Source organism: Dioscorea cayenensis, unplaced genomic scaffold (assembly GCF_009730915.1).
Source record: "Dioscorea cayenensis subsp. rotundata cultivar TDr96_F1 unplaced genomic scaffold, TDr96_F1_v2_PseudoChromosome.rev07_lg8_w22 25.fasta BLBR01001116.1, whole genome shotgun sequence".
NCBI lineage: Eukaryota > Viridiplantae > Streptophyta > Magnoliopsida > Dioscoreales > Dioscoreaceae > Dioscorea > Dioscorea cayenensis.
Genome location: NW_024087507.1, coordinates 48338 through 67083, shown reverse-complemented (window position 1 = coordinate 67083; position 18746 = coordinate 48338). Strand labels below are relative to the sequence as shown.

At 36.0% G+C, this 18746-nt stretch overlaps 2 protein-coding genes across 2 annotated transcripts; one reads left to right on the top strand and one right to left on the bottom strand.

The window, feature by feature from the left end:
* Nucleotides 1-2005: 2005 nt before the first annotated feature.
* Nucleotides 2006-3194, bottom strand: LOC120255635 (ATP synthase subunit a, chloroplastic). The gene has a single exon (XM_039263418.1). The coding sequence runs from the start codon at nt 3134-3136 to the stop codon at nt 2393-2395; it is 744 nt and encodes a 247-aa protein (XP_039119352.1). The 5' UTR covers nt 3137-3194; the 3' UTR covers nt 2006-2392.
* A 1116-nt stretch (nt 3195-4310) lies between these two features.
* LOC120255636 lies at nt 4311-5749 on the top strand. Its single transcript, XM_039263419.1, has 2 exons — nt 4311-5083; nt 5173-5749. The coding sequence occupies exons 1-2, from the start codon at nt 4311-4313 to the stop codon at nt 5747-5749; spliced, it is 1350 nt and encodes a 449-aa protein (XP_039119353.1).
* The last annotated feature ends 12997 nt before the right edge of the window (nt 5750-18746 follow it).

Sequence of the window (18746 nt, the reverse complement as noted above, 5' to 3'; positions counted from 1 at the left end):
GATATGAGTGTCTTATATCGGATAAATAACTAATTATTCTATTCATTTTTAAGTCATTTCGACCTATACTAACATAGTGGTAGAAAGAATACCCATGTTATGCTTGGACTTCAAACAGTTTAGCTTTAACCATCTTAATGGTCTCACATTATTGGTTGATAGAGAATCAAAGTTGATTTACCAATGAGTCACGAAATGCTATGGTTCTTACATATATATGATTATTGAATTTCATTTATTCAGAAGTAATTCGTCTAGATCGTACATCTTTCTTTCCTATTTTTTATCCTATTTCCTATTAATAAATAAAGTAACAGAAAGAAAGTACCCTTGTTTGGATCCAGCCTATTCTTGAAATAAACAACTCGCACACACTCCCTTTCAAGAAAAAAAAACAAATCAATATACCAAGCACTATACTCAGATTTATTGGATTGGTTGCTAAAATATCTCTAATAAATATGATACTTTCAAGGAATAGATAGTGCCCCACCAAGTATACAAAAGAATTGGTTACATTTTTCATATGCTCTCTTCATTCATTCCATAGTTATCAGACCCGGCCCGGGCATTGACCCGGTCAAGGTTCTGGGTCACAGGTCAATTGGTTCAACCATCGGGTCATTTGGGTCAATACTGGGTTAATAAAAATATTTTAAAATATTATTTTTAAAATTATAAATTAGTTTTTAATTATATAATGATATATCATAATAATATCCATGAACTATTAGGTATCAAATAAATAATTTGATGGGAAAAAATACAAAACAATTGTTAATGTTTGATTTGGAAGCAGTAGAAAAGGGGGAAAAAGCTCAAACTTCACATAATACCAACACAAAACAATACGTCAAAGTTCAAGCATCAACTAATTCATAATAGAAGTTTAAATTCATCATCAAAGTATTAAACTAAACTCAATCCAATATATAGCCAAAGTTCAAAATTGAAATTACAAATAAAACTGGGTCAATCGGTCTAACCGCCGGGTCAACTGGTCCGACCGCCGGGTCAATCGGTTTGACCGCCGGGTCAAAGCGGGTCAAGGCGGGTCAGAACGGGTTGATTGCATAACCGGTCTAATTAAAGACCCGGACCGGTTGAAGCATCGGGCCACCGAGTCAACCGGTTGGACCGCCGGGCCGGTATGGGTCTGTTAACTATGATTCATTCATTCAGATTGGACTGACAAAGTACCTGAATTCTTTTTTATCACCTCTCTTGTCACTTTCTAATAGGTTTCTTTCTTTTGTGTTTTTTAATTAATTTTTGTTTAAGTTTGCAATAAGATATTATTAGATTAGGTTTTATGTTTCATGTCAATTATAAAATATGTCCTTTATTGAAATTGAATTAAGATTGAAATGCTTATAAAAAAAAATAAAAAAAGGTATGTAAGATACTTTTTTACATTTCTTGGGTTACAATAAACAAAAGGATTTGCAAATATAAGTGCCAATGCCACGACCAGCCCGTAAATTGTTAAAGCTTCCATAAAAGCTAGACTAAGCAATAAAGTACCTCGTATTTTACCCTCTGCTTCTGGTTGCCTCGCAAAACCTTCTATGCCTTAGATGTAGCAAAAATAAGTGGATTCATTGGTAAGTTCCTCTCACTAAGAAAAAAAGAGAAATGTTTAATGATACAATCAACCAATGGATTATTATTTAATATTTTATCACTAAGACTCAAAAGGTGGAGAAGTAACTCAAGATTCTAAATTAAAATACAAATTTTATTTAATCAATTGAATTGTTGGAACTACTTCGATATCTTGTGTGTTTTTTTCACCCACAATGGGTTTTTTTGTAAATCGATGTGCACACAACTCTAGTTATTGCATTTCTTTCGAACATTCTTTCCAAAATTCTTTGTTCTTTACAGTATTCCATTCCCAAATTTGTCTATTTTCTTTTCATTCAATCCATGCATAGTCACAGACAAAAAAGAAGAAAATAGTATAGAAATCCATCTACATATACATATAGTTGACTATAAATTGTAAATAAAATAGATTTTAGATAGGAATAATCTATAGGGATAATCCTATATAACTAATGAATATCTAATATCACATATACATTTGTTTCCTCCATAACGTGTACTATCCTGTCCGCATTTCATATTGAATGGTATTCTAGAATCATTTTTGAAAGATACACATGGACTGGACTTATAGACATTACATATATCTAATTTGACCTCCCTAAGTCATCCTTTTTTAGATTCCGTAATATAGTCCATCTTTCCTCGTACGATTGATTTTAGACCAAATATACTATGATATATATTTGTATCAGTATCTATTATGTTCCCCAACCGATTGGATTCTCTTGAGCCATGCATGAATTGGAATCAGTTTAAAAGAAAAAACGATTTTGAAGACTAGTTAATGATGACCTTCCATGGATTCGCCTATATAAGCCGCAGCCAAAGTTGCAAAAATAAGAGCTTGAATACCACTTGTAAATAAGCCAAGAAACATAACGGGTATAGGAACTAATGAAGGTACTAAAGAAACAAGAACAACAACTACTAATTCATCAGCCAATATATTCCCGAAAAGTCGAAAACTAAGAGATAAGGGTTTTGTGAAATCTTCTAGGATATTTATTGGTAAAAGAATTGGAGTTGGTTGAATGTATTTTTTGAAATAACCCAATCCTTTTTTGGTAAGACCTGCATAAAAATATGCTACTGACGTGGGTAAAGCTAAAGCAACAGTAGTATTTATATCATTCGTGGGCGCAGCTAACTCCCCGTGAGGTAACTGTATGATTTTCCAAGGTAAAAGAGCACCTGACCAGTTAGAAACAAAAATAAATAGGAACATAGTTCCAATAAAGGGAACCCAAGGACCATATTCTTCTCCAATTTGGGCTTTGCTCAAATCTCGAATAAATTCAAGGACATATTCGAAGAAATTCTGACCACCGCTCGGAATGGTTTGTGGATTCCGAACAGCTATGATGACTGAACCTAATAAGATAGCAATTACGACCCAAGAAGTGATAAGTACTTGGGCATGTATTTGTAAAGCCCCTATTTGCCAATATAAATGTTGGCCTACTTCTACACCCGATATATCATATAATCCTTTGAGTGTTTTAATGGAACACGGTATAACATTCATATTGTCCTCTGATAGAAATCGAACTTCAAAAAAAGAATTATTTTGATTCAACCATCTCTTTATGAACTCACCTACTTTAATGATAAATCGATCATTTCCAAGTAATCACATACGATCTATATCCAAAGTACTTTTGTTTATTTATCTCTTTTAAAAAGTTCAAGAATAGTAAATCACTACAAGAAAAAATGCTATTTGCGACACATATATTTGCTGACACAAATTGCAACCATTTGTGACAAAAAAACAAAAATGTTGCAAATTTAACCAAATTACGTCACAAAAAAATGACCATGCAAAAATGTCGCCAATTTTGTCGCAAAAGTTTTGTACCTACCATGTAATGGTTTGCGACACAGGTTGCGACACCGGTTGCAACACATTATTTGCAATGATCTATTGGCGTCGCAAATGTTATCGCAAATGTTGGCACTTAACATGCAATTGGTTTGCGACATAGATTGCGACACATTATTTGCAACGATTTTTTGGCATCGCAAACCGTAGTCGCAAACTTTGTCGCACATGAAATTGGTTTTGCGACACGACTATGACACATCGATTTGCAACGATAAATTATTGTCGCAAAAATGTGTCGCAAATTTTAATAATAAAAAAATATTTCTCCCATTCAAAAAAAGGTAAGTTTTTGGTTTATGGGAAAATGCAAGAGAAGTCCTCCAAGCCCTTAACCTCTACTCTTCTTCATTTTTCTTCACAAGTTTTTTTAGATTTCTTGAGGTATTAGAGCCTCCAAAAACCTTATTCTTGGTGATTTAAGTTGGTATGTCTCTCTCTCTCTCTCTCTCTCTCTCTCTCTCTCTCTCCTCCCCTTTCTCTTTTGAATTTGCTTTTAGGGTTTCATTTAGTGTTTATAGTAAATTTGTGATGATTATAGTTATGAATGTTCTATTAATCGACTTATGTTATATATTATTGTTTCAAATTAGTGATGATTATAGTATTACTGTTTTAGTTTGGATCATTTGTCGATTTTACAAGAGTTGGAAAAACTGGGCTGAAGTTTATGACGGTTTTTTTGCAATATTTTTACGACATGACTGCTTTTTGTGTCGTAGAATTCAGCAAAAATGTGTCACAAAAATTTTTCTCACTCAGCATATTACCCTACTTAGTTATATTTGAAAAAAATATTTTTTTGATTTCAGGAACAATGTCTTTAAGAGAATCAAGGAAATGGATGTATAACAAGAATTTGCCCGGTTATGGTGCCCTAAATGATGAATTTATTGCGGGTGTAACTGAATTCATTAAATATGCAAGTTCACAACCTGAGCAAATGGATGGGTCGTTAATAAGGTGCCCATGTAAGAAGTGTGATAATTTGAAATTTTTTAGCCCGGATGAAGTGATGCTTTACCTTTGTCGCAAAGGATTCACAGCCAATTATTTCAACTGGGCATGTCATGGAGAGAAAATGTGGCATGAAGAAGAACAATTTGTGGTTAATCAATTGCCACAACAAACTAATTGGTGGGATCAAGGATTTAGAAATTTTGAAGACACAGGTTGTAGCTTTGCTGCACATTCGGACTTTGATGATGATGCTAGTAATTATTGTCATGAAAATCCATCTGTACTGCATGATGAAGCTGGCCCAAGTATACAAGAACCACGTGAAGATGCAAAACCATATGTTGATGAGGTAGTTCGTAGTCCTCAATGTGATGATACAACAGATTTGTGTGACAGTTTCATTGGTTTGCTAAAAGATGTTGATAAACCTCTATATGATGGATGTGAAACTTATACGCAGTTATCTCTGGTTGCTAAAATGCTAAGCATGAAGTTTGAATACAACCAATCTGAGAATCACTTTAATGAGAATGCTACAGTGTTTAAGAACTCACTGCCTCGTGAAAACACATTGCCTGAGGATATTTTTATGGTTATAAAAGGTTACTACGTGACTTGGGTCTGCTTGTGGTAAAAATTGATGCTTGTAGAGATGGATGCATGTTGTTTTGGAAAAGTGATGAACATGAGCAATTTTGTAAGTTTTGTAAGTTGCCAAGGTATAAGCAAAGGGAAGGGACACTTAATAACCCTATGCATAAAAGGGTTGCATATGCTATATTGAGGTACTTGCCATTAACTCCAAGGTTGCATAGGTTATATGCTTCAAAGGTAACGACACCGCATATGACATTTCATGCTACTCATGAAACAAATCAAGGGGTCATGTGTCATCCTTCTGATGCAGAGGCATGGAAACATTTTGATAGAACTCATCCCCTATTTGCTTCAGAACCTCGTAACATTCGGTTAGGCCTTTGTGCTGATGGGTTTTCCCCTCACAGTCAATATGGGCAAGCTTATTCATGTTGGCTAGTCATTACTACACCTTACAATCTTCCTCCAGGGATGTGCATGAAGAACCCTTATATGTTTTTATCTTTAATCTGTCCGGGGCCTAAAAATCCGAAGAAGAATATAGATGTCTTTTTACAGCCCTTGATTGAGGAGTTGAAGCATTTGTGGGAGGTTGGTGTTGAAACTTATGATATCAACTTAGGTAAAAATTTTAACATGAGAGCTGCACTTTTGTGGACCATTAATGATTTTCCTTCTTATGGAATGCTTTCTGGATAGAGTACCTCTGGTTTGCTTGGGTGCCTGATATGCATGGAGAAGTCTAAAGCTTTCTATCTACATCATGGTAAAAAAGTCAGCTACTTCGATTGTCACAGGTAATTTTTACCAATGAATCATTCATATAGAAGGGATAAGTCATCTTTCATTCGAGGTAGAGCAGAAATGAGTTGTCCACCTCCAAGATTGACAGGAGATGAGATTTGGAACCGTGTGTCACAATATAAAACTGTCAATGAGGATCCTCGAGGTAAGACCCCTCACTATGGCAACAATCACAAATGGAATAAAAAAAGTATTTTTTGGGAATTACCATATTGGAGGGCTAACATGATTCGACACAATCTTGATGTTATGCACATTGAAAAAAATGTGTTTGATAATATCATGGACACAATATTTGATGTACCTGGAAAAACTAAGGATAATTTGAATGCACGGAAAGATCTTCATATTCTCTGTGATCGTCCTGAACTTGATGTTCCTATTGACAATACAGTGCCTCGTAAGCCAAAGGCAAAGTACACATTGACAAGAAATGAAAAAGTTAAGATTTGCAGTTGGGTGAGGGCTTTAAGGTTTCCCGATGGCTATGCATCAAATCTTGGTAGATGTGTTGACATTAATGAATGTCGGTTGAAAAATATGAAGAGTCACGATTGTCACATGTTCATGCAAAGGCTCATTCCGATTGCATATAGAGAAATATTACCTGATTTCATATGGTCTACATTAACTGAAGTGACTTTGCTCTTTCAGATCATATGCTCTACACTGCTTGATTTGCAAAAGCTTGAGGAATTGTAGAAAATTGTGGCTATATTGTTATGCAACTTGGAAAAAAAATTTCCTCCAATGTTCTTTGATTCCATGGAACATCTACTTATTCACTTGACATATGAAGCAATAATTGGGGGCCCTATTCAATATAGATGGATGTATCCTTTTGGAAGGTAATATTTTTCTCATATTTTCTAGAGTTAATGTATGTGTTTATGTTATCAATTTAATTATTCAAGCTCATAGATTAATTCGAATTATATATATAAACATATATTAGGTTCCTTCATGGTCTAAAGAAAAAGTGAAGAATAAAGCTCATGTGGAAGGTTCGATATGTGAAGCTTACATTGTTGAAGAGATGTCATTCTTTGCAAACCATTTCTTTGAAAAAGATGTTCCACCTTACAAGAGAATGAGAGTTGGAAGAAATGAAGAGGGTGTCGATAAGAACATTCTACCTTGCTCTATCTTCAACTATCCAATTCGAGGTCAAGGCCGAATGACGTGAAAAGATGGCTATCTCAAGAAGAGTTACATGCAGACACATACATACATATTACAAAATTGTGAAGAAGCTCAACCAATTTACCAGTATGTTTAGTGTCATACGTGATTTTATGAGTTCAAATGAATATGCATGTTAATTAAATATCATAACTAATACTGTTTTTTTTTATTTTTGTAGGATGTTTGTCACACACCTTCAACACTTAGATGCCACACTCATTGAAAAAAATGGTTGATCTACATTTTTACCGAATGGTTTATTGGTTATGTGAGTTTCTTAGATATTTTTTTCTTATTGCATACTTCCTTATTCAATAACGAAATATATTGATATTCTTAACTTTGACTAATTTTTGGTAGTATCACTTTAGGGTTCAAAAACCCGGATAATCAAGTTACTCGATCAATTGTTGCTCGACTCTTGCATGGGGTCCAGCTGGTCAAGTCAAAAACTTGGTCAGGTTGCTTTTATAAATGGTTATAACTTCCACACTCTTGGACATGGTGAAAAATAAGTCAACTATGAATAGTGGTGTATGCGTCCAAAGTTTTAGTGGTGATTTTTATGGCTTATTGGAAGAAATAATTCAGTTTGGAGTTTCCAAGTAGCACACCAAAAATTTGTTGTCCTCTTCAAGTGTCGATGGTTTGATCCAATACATGGAAAGAAGGTTCACCGCAAGTATGGTATGGTCGACATTAATAGAAAGCGTTTTTTTACACAAAGTATGACCCCTTTATCTTAGCACAACAGAGCGATTCAAGTGTATTATTCTGAATATCCAAGTTTGAAACGAGATAAAAGCTGATTGGATGGTCGTATGCAAAAACAAAAAGCAAGAAGAACAATTGAGGCACAATGGCAAGAAAGGGATATCCCACCCTACCAAATGGATGAAGTTGAAGTTAGACATGATGTTACTACATTTGATGTTCTTCCATCATTACATAATAATTTGAATGGTATTGATCTCTTTGTTGACCTATCCGATGTTGTAGACCTAACATCTCAAAGTAGTCAGCCAATTCTTACAACTATGATGGAAGAAGAAAAAAATGAAAACAGATGAAGAAGAAGACAAAAAAATGAAGAAGAAGAAGAAGAAGAAGATGTGGAGGATGAGGAAAAATGACAATGAAGATGAATTATTATTTTAGACCCTAATATGTAAGTTACATTATTTATGAATTTAGTTTATCGTTTTTGTCTTGTATTAACAAATGCATTATATTCTATAACTTATTTTTGGTGGACTGATTTATAGTTTGCCAATGTATATTTCTTGCCTAACTTGCATTTGATATGACTTCTTGTTTTTTCTTTTCTTGCAAGGGTAGATGATGGGTGCAAGAACTCTCTAATTTCTTGTACATGGCAATGATGATTGTAAGAATTCTATGACAATGCATCGAGGCATGCTTTTATGGTATGACCTCGAATCAACGGGTGTACTAGCGGAGCAATGGAAGGGGCAATAGTTCCCTTAACTTTGCAGCCAGCAAGCATCTCGTTTTGTTTTAGGAGTACCAACATTTATTAACATATAATTGCCAATGAAAATGCAATACTTTTGTGATTCTTATCACACGAGCCATGTCAACACTTTTTGCCGCACGATGCAATGGTTTCGGAGTCAAAAAACTGTTAATTTTATTGAAAAGACGCAGAAGCCTGATGGTTCATGGTTTGGAGTTTTTTCTTTCTTTAATCTTCTTTGTTTTATCTTGGGCACTTTTACCTGTTTTATTTTATTTTATTTTTACTTTGATTGAGGAAAGGTTTTTATTTGGGAATCACCCATTTTTCTTAAACCTGAACAGGTATACACAAATCTTGAGGGTAACCAACCACATGCAGTCAACACTGGATGGGCCATGTTAACTCTTATTGAAGCTGGACAGGTTTGTTTTATTGAACTTGTAACCCATTTAATCTTTTGGTCTACGATAAATATTTTTAAATTATTTATGAATGATTAAAATATTTCACCGTTGTTCTCTATCCAAACACTAGTTTAAATAAAATCACTCCCATCACTGAAATTAGGAGCTAATTATGTGAAAATGAATAATGGGGTCTATTTGTGTTGTCTTTGTGTGAGATATTAAATGGGAAAGGGGGCATTCTCAGTTGCAATTAGAAAACTCCAAATAATGGATTAATTTAGTGATAATTAAGCAAAACAAGAAGGTGGAGATGGTGGAATGCACAAGATAGCATTTTATAATAAATTATAGATCTTCTATTTATTTATTTATTGTATTCTCCTTTCTGTTGCCAATGCATTCAATCTCTTTCCACTTTTCCACCTTCCAGTTTGCCATCAGTAATATTTTATTTTATGACTAGTTGAACTTGCTTTGGTGACAGGTTGTTTTCATGCTCTCACTCTCACACTAAGTAGGGACCAAGGAGTGAATTTTTTTTTTAATTAAGATTGTTAATTTTTTTAAAAAATGGATGCACACTGATTCATGAAAATAAATTATCATTGGAACTTGGAAGGACTCAATGGATTGGTTTTAGTTTATATATATGTAGGTTTAAGACTAGTTAAAATCCAAAAGGGTAGCTATGATGCATATCTTTAAATATTCATGCAGTTTCTACTTTTATTTTTTTTAATAAACTAGTTGTTTATCTTATTTATTTATTTATTTATTTATTTTAAAGATAATAAATCAACCACTCTCTCTCTTCATCCAATCCATTCTACCATCCATCACTTCCCTTGAAACCCTAGCTGAGAAGAGCCGTCCTTTTTCCATCAATCCATTTCTTCTCTTGAAACCCTATCTGAGAAGAGCATCCCATTTTCCTAGCAATGAAACCCTATCTGAAAAGATCAAGGTGAGCTACGACGATGAGGGTTTCCATGGCGTTTGTACGAGGCCACGGTTGCTCGCCTCCTGAACGGAAGCCTCCGCTTGTCGATCATATACACCTCGCTTCTCCGACACCGACCCACACTGCTCCAAGGGTTTGAACCTTAGCATTCGAGTCCCGGAGAATCGCTGAGCTTCTCGACACTGTTGCACAGGCCGCTTCCGCCCGTGGCCGCGAGCTGGACCTGGAGCTATGGATTGCGCGTCGATAGCGCTCCCTTTTTGTGGATTTCTCTCGCAGCTGGCCCAGGGTCGATCTTACGCTGTCTTTGAGCACGATTTTTTCTTTTTCTTTTTTGGTTATGCTGATTTTGGGGATTTTTTGTTCTCTTTTTCAGTGCAGGAAAGAACTGAGTGATTTATCACGATAACAAAAAAGTTTGAACGACTTCAAATCTTTCAATACAATAATTCCTTTTTCTTAACAAAGCAACAATTTGATGCATAAGAGTTTTGAGTTAGTTAATTTGCATGCCTATTAAATTATGGTTCTAGGACTAGTAGTTCCAGTGATTGGCTTCACTCTCTCAAATTGTTTCTTATTATTAAGAAAAGGTAACAAAGATGAACAACGAGCTTGTTTTATAGCAATAGTAATTAATCACTGTTGTTTCAAGGTCAATCTATTGACAAATCTAGATAATAATTTTCCCTATTCACAAATAAAATGACTAATTGAACTCATGTTTCTATAATTGATTGAATCCTCCAACCCAATTGGCGGCAAACGGCTATGAAACATCGCTTGGATTTACGAAAAGGTTGCTTGGATTTATCAATGTGTTATTTGTTTATTCCTTATCTCAAAAATTCTATTCTTTACTCTTTTTAGATCCGACCAGATAGCATTGGATTATATATGTTATTATAGTGTTGTATATATGTTAAGTTCTTCCTTTCCTCTCTCCTGCTCCTTGGAAAGATCGTACACATGTTCCTTTCGGTCTATTTCTTTATTTCTCCATGAATTGTATGTGTACAAAAATAGTGACGATATTTTATTAATTCTAATTGATTAGGTGTATTATGTCGACTATTTTGAGTAATATATCTTGCCCAACAATTCTTTATTGATAGAATTTCATAGACAATTGGTGCATTCCAGAATAACTCCAAGTCTGATATCCCTACCCTTGACCATGAACCTTCTTTGGATTTTGGATTGACTTAAATTCTTCTATTTTTGATATGAACCAAATATGAAGAAATGAATAAAAAAATCAATAGAAGTTACTAACTAGAAATTCAATTTCTAAAGATTTGGTTGTAAATAAATTAATATTAATTGAGTAATAATTAAGTAATACAATTGCTTTCGAACCAGCATCCTACTATCCTAATCTCAGTATTTCATTTAAGTATCTTTTTTCTCTCTTATAATTTTGTTATAATTTTATGGAGCATGAAAATTCCTGCACGCGCGTGGAAATTTCTGCAGCCCATCTTGCCGCGTGGAAAATCCACAGGCGGCGTGAGGGCATGTGACAAACGCGATCTAAGGCCTACAAAAAGCCGTTTTGCCCTATTCTTTTCGCATCTTTTGTGCGGCTCTTGAGGGGTGAGACGGCTAGGGGTTTGGAGAGGAGGTCTTTTGCGGCTTTGGAGGTGCTTCGTCACCAACTTTGATCGATTCCTCCTCCATTATAGCATCAAGGAAGCCACCGGTGAACCTAGCTTCGGAGTGGGTCCTTCAAGACGTTGAAGCTCTCCATCAAAGCCATCAGTTCATATATAAGGGGGTTTATTTCTATGGTTTTTAATGTACTTTCATTCATTGATGGTGTGTTTTTGTATGTTGCTCCATGGAGGGCTAAAAACCCTAGAGGGTATTTGGGCTTGTGAACCCTAGGATTCTCATGTTTTTGTGGATTTGCTTTTGTGTTTCTATTTAATCCGAGTTTGATTAAGTTTCATTCTTTATTGTTTAATGCTTGCTTGCCTTATTGATCTTATGGTTATTTGGTTTGCATGATTTGTTGCCTTGGTGGGAGAGAGATCTCCATTAGGGTTAGAACCTCAAGATTGAAGAGGGTTGAGAGGGTGAGTCATGAGATAGTGAAGTGTCCCCTTTCCCCTCCGATTGGTGTATTCTATCTTCATTCCCTAAGCTCTATGCAACCATATTTGGTGGGAGGCGTGAGATTGCTCGATTTCTCCGCCGGGACCTTGTAGGGGGTTAGGATCCTTCACGGGGAATTAGGGTTGGATCAATCTTTAGGGAATTGGATACAGCTTTGGGAATCCCTAGAGTGCTTTTGCGGTCATATGTGGTGTGAGGTGTTGAGATTGAGCGATTTCTCCACGGGACCTCGTAGGGGGACTAGTATCGGTGATCTAGAGATAGACCCGATTATGTTTGGATTTCCACGACTTAACTTACTCATCATAGAAACACTTTGCTTATCCGTTACCTAATACCGAATCCTAGGGGAGCATTGCTCGAATACCCCACTTTTATCGATTGAGATTCTCCTTCCATTTTAACCTTGCATATTCGTCTCCGGTGTTCATCTCTTCACATTAGATCACCACACTATCCCATTATCATTAGGCTAGATAGCAGAGAAGAAGTTAGTACTAGTAGCCTTGTTCCCTGTGGATTCGACTACCCGACTCACCGGGTATTTATTACTGACACCCGTGCACTTGCGGTACACACGCATATTCGGACGTGTCGATAGCATACTCATTTTAAGTACAAAATGTCACAAGTCCAATTCCTGTCATCCCTACTATATGTATATGTATGCAAGGTGTATTGGAGTATGAAAAATTTTTTTCTATACAGTCGTATATCCTATCATAAGAAAGCGCTCTTAGTTCAGTTCGGTAGAACGGCGGTCTCTAAACCCAATGTCATAGGTTCAAATCCTACAGAGCATGATTTTGTTTATCTTATGTCGAATCACAATGTGTAAAGTAAGTTAATTCTTAAAAATTTGAATTACAATTTGAATTTGACTTCTTCTTTGCAATAGGTCTTCCTTTTCTGATCCATGCAACACATGTAATGTCTTTTTTGTCGGTACGCCTTGCAATTTGCACTTGAACTCCTTTTGTATTCATTTGTTCAGTTAATTTAGTAGCCTTTTCATTGCCTTTCAAAGCAAAACTTTAATTTTTTAATTATAAAGCTATATATTATGCAAGAATATTTGCTTGTTCATAAGGTTTTTCAACTCTTGTGATAGCAATCTTGAGTCTGCGATTCGAAAAATGAAACTCTTTTTGCACATTTATCTGTAATTCTTCAATTCCTCGTGTTCGTCCTTCTATTAACAAATTCGGGAATCCAATGTGGATTATGACCTGAATCAAATCAATTCTTTTTTTTATTCTTATACGTGCAATTCCTTCGAAACCTGAGGATATTCTCCTATTTTTTTGTATATAGTTCTTGATACTATTTCGTATTTTTTCATCTTCCTGTAGACCCATGGAAAAATTTCTTGGTTGTGCGAACCAAAAGGAATGATGACTTTGAGTTGTACCAAGTCTGAAACCGAGTGGATTTATTTTTTGTCCCATATTTTTTTCTATTATCTTTCCATCCATATTTTTTTCTAAATAGAAATCTAAATCTTAGATCTTAGATTCATTTAAAAACGACTTAGATTTATCCTTCAATACAATTGTTATATGACAAGTAGGTTTTTTTATAGGATAACTACGCCCTTGAGCTCTAGGTCTTAACTTTTTCACAATAGTACCGCCATTGACTTCGGCCTTACTAATGAATAAATCAGCTTTGTTCAAACCTATGAAAAAAGGAACGGCTTGAATAGAATCCATTAATATAACTGAAAATATTGTTAAAATACTTCTACGTGAAGGTTTTACTAAAAACGTTTGAAAACATCAGGAAAATTATAGGTTTTTCTTGATTTCAACGCTAAGACATTGAAGGACTAGTAAAAGAGTATATAGAACTATTTTAAATTGTATTAACCAACCTCGTCTACAAATCTATTCCAACTATCAATTATTTTTTAATATTTTAAGTGGAATAAGGATTGTAATTCTTTCTACCTCTCAAGGTATAATAATAGATCTAGAAGCTTGACAAAAAATAATTAGTGGAGAAATATTGTGTTATATATGGTGATCCTCCTCTGAAATCCTAATTTGAGCTCTAAATTCCACTTGAAAATAAGGGCTATCTATTTGACATGCACCAAGCGTTTGATTCGAGACTAAATCAACTTGAATCAAGGATGGTGGACTATTCTTGGTGGTGTTGTGGAAGATCATTGGAGCATCATTGAAGCCATTAAGGTGTGTTCTTGGTGGCATTTGTGGAAGATCGGTGGGAGATTCACAACACTCCAAGGTGGCGAGCAAAGAAGGGGGTTTTCAATGTTTTCATTTACTTTTCCCACATTGATTAGATTTTATGAGTGTTATCCTTTAATTGAGAACTAACTTGTTGGTGTTTGGGCATGGATGAAACCTAGAGTTTACATTTTTAATTAACATTTGTAGTTGACTTTGGAGCTTTTACATTAGCTGATTGATTGCAATTTATTGACCTTGAGTTCAATTATGTGTTATAATTGATTTTAATTATATTGTAGTGAAAGCCCAGAATTCATGATTAATGTACTTTTTGTGATGAATCTAAAGATCCACCTAATATAGACATATCGCAATTGAAGGGGGTTACGAGTCTGCATAAAAATAGGGTACTTTGGACTTGAGATTTTTTCCTCCATTATCCTCTCAAGTGAGTTGATATATGATTCTGAGTGCATTACAATTATAGAGAGCAAGTATTAGGAAGATATTCCATGCTAGATTTGTATGGGATTAGGGTCAATAGCCTCGAGAGAGAGATTGACTATTCAATGAATCCTTGCTATCTCTAGATAGAATTCATTGAGCGTAATGCAGTCTTAGGGTAGTCTATATCAGCAGCATATGGGATTAATTATTGATTACCTTGGAAAAGGGGCAATATGAATTAGGAAATCTCTCGCTCAACTAAATTGTAAGACCTTGTACAAACTTGTCCAAGACTTAACAACCCCTTGAGAAAGCCTATGCCCAAACACCCTTCTTTCATGTTTGTTTTGTCGTATTTCTACTTGTGTTATCTAATTCTTAGTTTTAACTCTAGATTCACAACCCACATGTTTATTTAGGTTAATTGACGGCACTAGAATTAGTAATAGTGTTCTCTAGTTCCTCGTGGATCAACAACCCTGCTTCATAGCACTCTATACTACTTGATCGGCACGTGCACTTGTCTAGAATAGGTGGCTTTAATCCCTCTCAAGTTTTTTATACGATTGCAGGGGAACTTATAGATATTAGGAACATTTATTTTATTACATTAAATTAGCCATTTCCTTTTTTTTTTCTTTGCGCTTTTTACTTTCTTCTTTTATTCATTCGGGCTTGTGTTTTCTTGTTCATTTTCAGTGCATACCAAAGAGTAAGTCATCAAGGATTATGGAAAACAATGTCAATGTCAAACTACTGATTGGAACAAGACTACAGATGCCATTATTGAGACAAGGTCATTGATAGTAAGAGTTGATGAAGAACATTTTGGTGCCATGGCAGAGTGGGAAGATTATGAGAGGACTTTATTTGATTATGCTAAGCCAATATTGAACGAATTTTAGTCAGGTATCATCAGACAACCTGCAGTAGCCAAGAACTTTATGTCGAAGCTTGCCTTTATTTAGATGGTACAACAATTGGTTCAATTTCGTGTGCTACCAGATGAAGACATAAACTAAGCACTTCTTGGGAGGAACCCCAAGAATTTTTCATATTTTTATCATAATTTTATTTGTTAGTTTATAGTTATTTGTTTTCATGTGTTTGTTTCATATGTGCCACATTTTCTTTCTTGAGTAGGAAGCATGTGTGAAGTTCATAGTACTCATTGTATACTTTCCATGCTATATCTTGTATTTGGAGATTCGTGTAGGAATAAGGGGAACACTTTCATTTATCAAGGCTTCTTATGGGCTACTCAAGCTTGTAAACTAAGCCGTGATACCTCGATAGAATAGGTTATGAGCAACATTACGCTCATAACCCACCCCACAAGGTGAAATTATAGAGCCTTGCAAGTGCATTTATGGTCCACAAGTCCTAGAGGAACAAATTGTTGAGGTACTTTTATGGGTGGCTAATGTATATAAGATGGTAGTCAGGATTATCCAGAGAGCATTATGGGTAGACTAAAAAATCCTTACGGCCTATAACTTTCAGTATGAACTTCAATGGGGACTTTATAGGCTAATTTTATGCAAGTAAGGCCACCATAAAGGCTATCCTTAGAGCCTTACATCCCGCTTCATTGTGTCCCTTACCACATGTAACCTAGTGCTTGTAACCTAGGGCATCTTAACGGGCACCTATGCAGGTAAGGATGATTGTAAGAGGGTAACCAAAGAGCCTTACAAACCATTATCCAAGACCTCGTGATCGTAACCTAGGTTGCAAAAGAGATGGAACCCTTACAAGGGACTTAATGCCGTAAGCACCCCATATGAAGCAGATATAGAATCTTACAGTCATTGCTTAAGATTGTAAGACGCTCATAAGAAGCTAGGGTTTAAGGCACTGCTAGTAGCCTTTCGGCATTTAAATTTATTTTTCTCCCTCATTTCTCATTGCCAATGATCCATTCCACTCCCATTTTCTTTCCCTTATCCTCAATTCTCAATTCTTTATGGAATAACTTGTGTTGAATGCGGTGAAATGATTTAGAATATGTTTTAGGGTGTCATAAAATTAGTTTTGAATGCATGACTGTAGAATTATTTTGCTCCGTTTAGGAAGAGAACCTAGGCTGATCAAACGGCTAGATAGAGTGAGGAACGTGTACAAGAGATGTCCTTACAGCATGAGCTCCAGACTTAGAGCCATAAGGTTTGCTGTAAAAACATAATCCCCTAGGCTTACAGCCGTCGGTCACCTTGCTTGCAAACCATAAGCGGTACTATTTCAAAAAAATATGTATTTTGTTAAACTGAATTTCCATATTTCTCTTCTACAGGATGACCTGTGAAAGGAGGACCACAACTGGCCGATCTAAGAGGAAAAGGACTGAGGCTACTACCTCTAGGACTAGAGATCATGGGTTTCTCCACACCACCTACAGTGCCATCTGCATCTACTTTTTTTGCCCCATGCGTTCGAGAGCGATGCACCCACTTGACAATGAAGCGGTTTGGCTAGTCCCGCATTGTGGACTAGCAAGTTCTCGCACAGTTGGCGCTAGAGGATGAGGTGTGAGGGATGATACAATCTGGTGGATGAAGCCACTTCTTTTCTATTGAGGAGTTGACTTACACGGTGCTACCTTGGAGGTTCTCAACACATTTGAGTTAGATCAAAACCTAATGGGATTTGATTAGTTTGGGGATATATGATTCCAACTCTTTAGCTAGCCTCCAAGTTAGAGCTTTAAGAATTTTGATCTACTTGTTATACGACATTGACTTCACAGTATAAGTAGTTACTTATCGACTTCCTACCAGGGTCACTATAGCCGGAGTTTGGCTTTGTGTTAGTAGGGGGCAAACCTATGAGGCAGGTCTAAACAAGGCCTCGTGTTTGCTCTGACAAATCCATAGGTATGTACATGCAATCATGAGCGACCCTTTTGTAGGACAAGCAAACAGTGCAGGAGTGGTGTAGTGGCAGGAGCTTCTTTTCTTGCATAGTATGATTGAGTGTCGTCTCATCCAATTGGGTTATGTGCTAGCAGATGTCATTGGACACCAATGGCAGCACACCTACCTCTGTGCCATCTTTGTTGGCCCATACATCACACGATTCATCGGGGAGATGGTTCTAGTAGACAAACTCAAGTGGCAGGAGGCCGTTGGTAGTACATTAACACTTGGGTCGATATCCAATGCTTTATAGGGATGACTTTGCACAAAGGTTCCCACTATATCATCTCCCCAACACCACCAATCAGCCAGCCTATCGAGGTGAGGATGGCTCACAAGATGAGTCAAATGACAATGACTCATCATTGTGGTCACCCACCACATTACCTACAAACCATGGAGGGTCATATTGAGGCGCTGTGAGCTGAGCAACATGAGTATAGTATGGACTAGTAGATGCTTATGGCGTCCTAAGCACAAATCGAGGCCAACCTTGGTTGTGCTCTGGATCTTTTGGTTAGCCTTGTTTTGTCTCCAATAACATCAACTCCACCACCAACTCCTCACTTCCCGACTGACTCTATGCCACCATCCGACACTGTTAAGCCTTTGTTTCTTATTTTTTTGTCATTTCCATTTGTACTTTTTATTTTTATCTTTATTGTATTCATCTTTCGTACCAAGGTATTTCATTTTTGAACTATTTGTGGATTTTTACTTTATTTTTCTGTTATTTTATTTTATTGAGTGATAACACACTTTTTTTGTTTCACAGGATAAGTGAGCACAACCCCAACCCTTCCAAATTAAAGTGGATATTCACTCAGTCTTTTTTGCCCTTGACTGTATCCCTACCACTTGATGCAATATGAATGCACCATGGGCAGTTCATGAGCTTTGTCAATTTCATTTTAACCAGGGAAGTACTCATCTTCCTCCTACCTCCCATATATTTTACGTTGTTCACCCATTTATGCTGTCTTACACACATTAAGTACAATGTATGATTTTAAGTGTGGGGGAGGGGTTTAGGATTATGTAATTCTTTTACATGCCAATTGACAACGCCCCTTGCGTATATCCCGCAAGTGCACAGGTTTGTCGAAGTAATAAATCTCAGATGAGTAGGTATCGTATCCACGTAGAGTAGGGAATAAAAATACTTGAATTGTTTCTTAACTAAG

Excerpts from the sequence above, each read along its gene's own strand:
- LOC120255635 (XM_039263418.1), bottom strand. The coding sequence starts at position 3,136 with ATGAATGTTATACCGTGTTCCATTAAAACACTCAAAGGATTATATGAT.
- LOC120255636 (XM_039263419.1), top strand. The coding sequence starts at position 4,311 with ATGTCTTTAAGAGAATCAAGGAAATGGATGTATAACAAGAATTTGCCC. Across the intron at positions 5,084-5,172 it reads GTGACTTGGGTCTGCTTGTG|GTATAAGCAAAGGGAAGGGA; the intron begins GTAAAAATTGAT and ends TAAGTTGCCAAG.